Raw genomic sequence first — 5,000 nt, forward strand, 5'->3', positions numbered from 1 at the left:
GAGTCTATGTTAGTGAGTCGATGTTAGTGAGTCTAGGTTGGGTGTATGTTAGTGAGTCTATGTTAGCGAGTCTAGGTTGGGTGTATGTTAGTGAGTCTATGTTAGTGAGTCTATGTTGGGTGTATGTTAGTGAGTCTATGTTAGTGAGTCTATGTTAGTGAGTCTAGGTTGGGTGTATGTTAGTGAGTCTAGGTTGGGTGTATGTTAGTGAGTCTATGTTAGTGAGTCTATGTTGGGTGTATGTTAGTGAGTCTATGTTAGTGAGTCTATGTTGGGTGTATGTTAGTGAGTCTATGTTGGGTGTATGTTAGTGAGTCTATGTTAGTGAGTCTATGTTTGTGAGTCTATGTTGGGTGTATGTTAGTGAGTCTATGTTGGGTGTATGTTAGTGAGTCTATGTTGGGTGTATGTTAGTGAGTCTAGGTTGAGTGTATGTTAGTGAGTCTATGTTAGTGAGTCTAGGTTGGGTGTATGTTAGTGAGTCTAGGTTGGGTGTATGTTAGTGAGTCTAGGTTGGGTGTATGTTAGTGAGTCTATGTTGGCTGTATGTTAGCGAGTCTAGGTTGGGTGTATGCTAGTGAGTCTATGTTAGTGAGTCTAGGTTGGGTGTATGTTAGTGAGTATATGTTGGGTGTATTTTAGTGAGTCTATGTGTAGTATTTGGTGAGTATGTTAGATTGAGTGTGTGTAGAGCGATTGAGTGTGTTAGATTGAGTGTGTGTAGAGTGCAATCTAAAGAGTGATGTGGAGCTGTTGAGAGTAGGTGTGTGACTGACCTGCTCATGATACGGTTGCGATCTCGGTGGAAATGGGCTCGATCTCCCTCACCACCTCCTCCAGGACGTGCTCCATCACTTCCTGTGCGTTCACTGTGTTCTCAGCCAGTGCAGGTGCGTCCTGAGTGGCAGGCTCCGCCGTGAGGTTCTCCGCCTGGGGCTCGTCCAGTGCTGTGGCCGGGTCCTTCGGGTCTGCGTCGGGGGCGGGACCATGAGCCGGCGCGTCTGAGGAGCTCTGCATGTCCTGGCCAGAGGCGTCAGAGTCCCCGCTAGCTGTCGTGGCAACCGCTGCACTGGGTTCCTCTGTTACTGCGGCCTCGGTCGTTTCTGCTGCGCTGGGTTCTTCTGTTACTGCGGCCTCGGTCGTTTTTGCTACGGTGGCCTCGGTCGTTTCTGTTACGGCGACCTCGGTCGTTTCTGCTGCGCTGGGTTCGTCTGTTACGGCGACCTCGGTCGTTTCTGCTGCGCTTGGTTCCTCTGTTACGGCGGCCTCGGTCGTTTCTGCTATGGCGGCCTCGGTCGTTTCTGTTACAGCGGCATCGGTCGTTTTTGCTACGGCGGCCTCGGTCGTTTCTGTTACGGCGACCTCGGTCGTTTCTGCTGTGCTGGGTTCGTCTGTTACGGTGGCCTCGGTCGTTTCTGCTGCGCTGGGTTCGTCTGTTACGGCGGCCTCGGCCGTTTCTGCTGTGCTGGGTTCGTCTGTTACGGCGGCCTCGGTCGTTTCTGCTGCGCTGGGTTCGTCTGTTACGGCGGCCTCGGTCGTTTCTGCTGTGCTGGGTTCCTCTGCCTCAGGTGCCTCCTGGGTTTCTGTGATGGCGGATGCTTCTTGTGTCACTTGCTCAGGTTCTGTCTTGACTTTACTTTGTCCATCTGCCTGCTTCTCCTCTTCCTCTGCCTTGTCCTCTTCCTCTCTCTTCTCCTCTTCCTCTCTCTTCTCATCTTCCTCTACCTTGTGTTCCTCTTCACTGCCTCTGAGTTCCTCCTCAGGCTCCTGCTCTTTCTGAGGTACCTCCATGCTCGACTCGATACCGTCAACACTCATGACAGCCACCTCCTCCTGCACAGGAGCGATGTTGACAGGGAGGGAGACCGAGAACACCTCTGTGATCTGAACTGCCTGGACGATGGTCTTTGGTGGTTTTGCTGCAACAGCACCTGTGAGCTCTTCCTCTGCTTTAACCTCTGTGGTTGTTGTCTCTGGGGCTGTTTCTGTGATCACAGCAGTTGCTGCTGTTTCTGTGACTTCAAGCTCAGCGGGGACTGTTTCTGGGGCTTCTGCCTCCTCACTTTCTGTGTCCTTCGACATCTCAGAGATGTTCTCCATGATGTTCTGGATGATCGTCTGGACGATCACAGAGCTCTGCTCCTCGATGACCTCCACCTCTGTCTGCTCTGCGTGTGTTGGCTCCGGAGCATCCTGCACCTCCTCACACACCTCCTCCTCCACCACCACGCTGTCCTTGGTTGACACGGCCTCCACGCCGGCCTCCACTGCAGGGGCAGCCGTTACCTCCTCCACATCCTCCACCTGCACTTGAATGGCCTCGCACACCGTGGGGTCAGCAACAGCTACATTTTCCATGACAACCTCATCTTTGATCTCTGCAGTCAGGGTGTCAGCGGTTTCTAATGGACTAATGACACACACTGTTTCCTTGGCAACGGCAACTTCTTCAGTCGCTGCCACAACAGCAATCGGGGCCTCCTTTCCCTCAGAACCCTCGGTCACAGGTGCGTCCGACAGGGATGTGGTCACTTTCTCGGTTACGGCTTCAGCGACCTCCTTCGCTGGTGCAAGCTTCACCTCGGCAGCGGCCTCGTCGGCATCCTGCAGACGCGTCACCTCCTCACCCTCCACCACTGCCACTTCGGTGACCTCGACGGTCTGGGCACAGACGGGCTGCTCCACCGCTGGCTCGGCTGGGCCCTCGGGCTCCATCTTCTCCTCCACCAGTGGTTCCTCCAGACGTTCCGCCTCTGCCGGCGCCACGCTGATGACGGCCACCTTCACGGCCGGCGTCTCCTGGATCTCGTTGACCAGCTCTGCCTCCGGAGCGTCCACGACCTCCTCCGTCTTGGGGGTCTCTTCTACAGCGTTCTCCACGGGAGCGGAAGCCTCCTCTGCCTGGACTTCCTGGACCTCGGCTTCGTGGACTTTGTCCTCGGTGGCAGCTGCCTCCTCTGGATGCTCTGTCTTCTCCTCCACGGCCACCTCAGTGGCGATGACCTCAGCGACAGCACTCATGCCCTCCACAGCAGGCACGGGCATCTCGACCTCGGCAGTCTCCAAGGTCTCCACGTCAAGGCCGGTGCAGATGTTGGTGGCCTCCGTCACCTGGTGAGGCACCAGGACAGCTTTCTCCTCCACACTGGCCGCTTCGGCCTCCTGGGAGTCCGTGGTCACTGTGGCAACCTCTTGCTGGTCCTCAGCAATAGTTACCGTGGTGACAGCAGGTATGACAGCCTCCACTGCCTCCTGGAGAACGGCCTCGATCTTCATCACAGGGGTGGCCTCGCCAGAGGTGACGGGGGACGTAGAGAATCGGGACATGGCAGAAACCTCGGCAGCGGAGGGCTCAGGTGGCTGCTCCAGGGCCATCACCGCCTCAGAGGTGAGTTCCACGATGTCCTCGGCGATGGTGTTGTCTGTGGACTTGGGTGTGCCGGCCGTGTCACCTTCCTCCGGGATGTCGCTCAGCTGCTTGGTGTCCTCCTCGAGGTCCTCCACCACCGCAGCCGAGATCCAGGAAGGCGAGCGATCCTCGGCAGCAGATGCTTTCACAGACGCGGCAGCGGCCGCCTCCTCCAGCTGTGACTCTTTGGTGTCTTCTGTTGCCTCGGTTGTTGGCTCGGCAGGCTCGTTGTCGTACTCAGAGAGAGGCACGACTGCGGGTGTGTCGGAGTCCTCCTCCGTGGAGCCCACGTCTGAGGACACGGGCTTTCCATCCGACTTCTTCTTCCGACGGGGGATGAGCTTCTTGAGCGAGAAGGAAGACTCCTCTTTCGGGATCTCGCTGTCCGAGAGCGTCTGCTCTGCACCCGACGTGTCCTCGGCCTTATCGTCGGATTTCTTCTTCCTGGAGGTGACCAGCCTTTTGAAAGATTCCCAAGTGGAGACCAGCTCTCCCTCCGGTTCAGGCGAAGATGCCAGGTTCTCATTGTCAGCTTCCTGGGAGGTTCCCAGAGGGGATTCCGCTGTCTTGGCCTGTTCCTCTCCTGATTGCAAAACTTCCTCCTCCAGTTTGGTGTCCTCCTCTTCAGAGTCCGATGTCTTCCTGGCTCTCTTTTTGGCCGAGCCCACGCAGATCAGCGCCTCCCATGACATGGACGTGTCCATCTTCTTTTTAGGCTCCTCTGTAGTGGAGTCCAACTTCTCAGCTTTTGGTTCAGCCTTCAGTTCATCTTTAGATTCCTCTTTAGCTTCAAGGCTCTCCTCAACTGTAGCTTCAGTTGCTGGTTCCGCACTCTCATCAACTTTAGGTTCAGTTGCTGCTTCAGCACTCTCTTCTTCAGCTTGAGGTTCAGCTGTTGGCTCAGCTTCAGGCTCTGTGGATTTTGGTTCCTCTGCTTTCTCAGCAGAGGCAGCACTCTCTGTGGAAGACAGAGTGGCGGATTTGGGTTTGTCGCTGGCAGGCGCCTCGTCCTCGCTCTCTGAGGACCTCTTGACTCTCTTCTTTGGGGTCACCAGCTTCTTGAAGGACGCCCAGGGCAGGATGCTGTCCTTCTTCTTCTCCCCGTCCGATGTGGAGGTCTCAGCCTCCTGGCCGGCCTCAGCGGGAGCGACCTCACTAACGACGTGTTCGCCAGACTCCTCGGGGGAGGACGGGCCGCTGTCAGGTTTTTGGCTGTCTGCGGACTCTGTGGAGGTTAGAAGCTGCTCAGCAGCGGCGTGCTCGCCTGATTCGGTCAGTTTGGTCTCTTTCTTCTGCTTTGGCTTTTTGGAGGACAGCTTCTTCAGGCCTGCACCTGTGAAGAGCTTCTTCAGGGGGCTTCCTTGGGCCTTCACCTTCTCCTGGGATGAGATGATCTCAGCCTCTGGACTGGCCTCAGCAGGGGGGACCTCAGGGCTTGGCTCCACCTCCTCCCCTGTGGGTTTGGCCTCCTCAGCCTCAGACGCCAGGGCGGGATCAGCTGCCTCAGCTGGCACAGCGACCTCTACAGCGACCTCTACTGCGGCCTCTACAGCGGCCTCTGCAATCGACTCTGCGGCGACCTCATCCTGCT

General features: G+C 56.5%; 1 protein-coding gene across 3 annotated transcripts in view; it reads right to left on the minus strand.

Moving 5' to 3' along the window:
• Positions 1-5,000, minus strand: part of akap12b (A kinase (PRKA) anchor protein 12b) — a 71,904-nt gene that overhangs the window by 5,865 nt on the left and 61,039 nt on the right. For 2 of the 3 annotated variants that reach the window (XM_076271646.1, XM_076271649.1), the window contains 2 exons: positions 1,225-5,000; positions 777-1,182 (listed from right to left, as the gene is read on the minus strand). The exon at positions 1,225-5,000 is cut by the window's right edge and continues 1,059 nt beyond it. In XM_076271646.1, the coding sequence (XP_076127761.1) occupies positions 781-1,182; positions 1,225-5,000 (4,178 nt within the window). In that variant the 3' untranslated portion in view covers positions 777-780. The remainder of the gene's footprint in view (positions 1-776; positions 1,183-1,224) is intronic. The other variant, XM_076271647.1, reaches the window with a different exon arrangement.

The sequence above is a fragment of the Alosa pseudoharengus genome, unplaced genomic scaffold (genome assembly GCF_046254945.1).
Source record: "Alosa pseudoharengus isolate Yale_2024_CS ecotype anadromous, Long Island Sound unplaced genomic scaffold, YU_APseudo_1.1 YU_APseudo_1.1_scf_7, whole genome shotgun sequence".
In the NCBI taxonomy this organism is placed as follows: Eukaryota; Metazoa; Chordata; class Actinopteri; order Clupeiformes; family Clupeidae; genus Alosa; species Alosa pseudoharengus.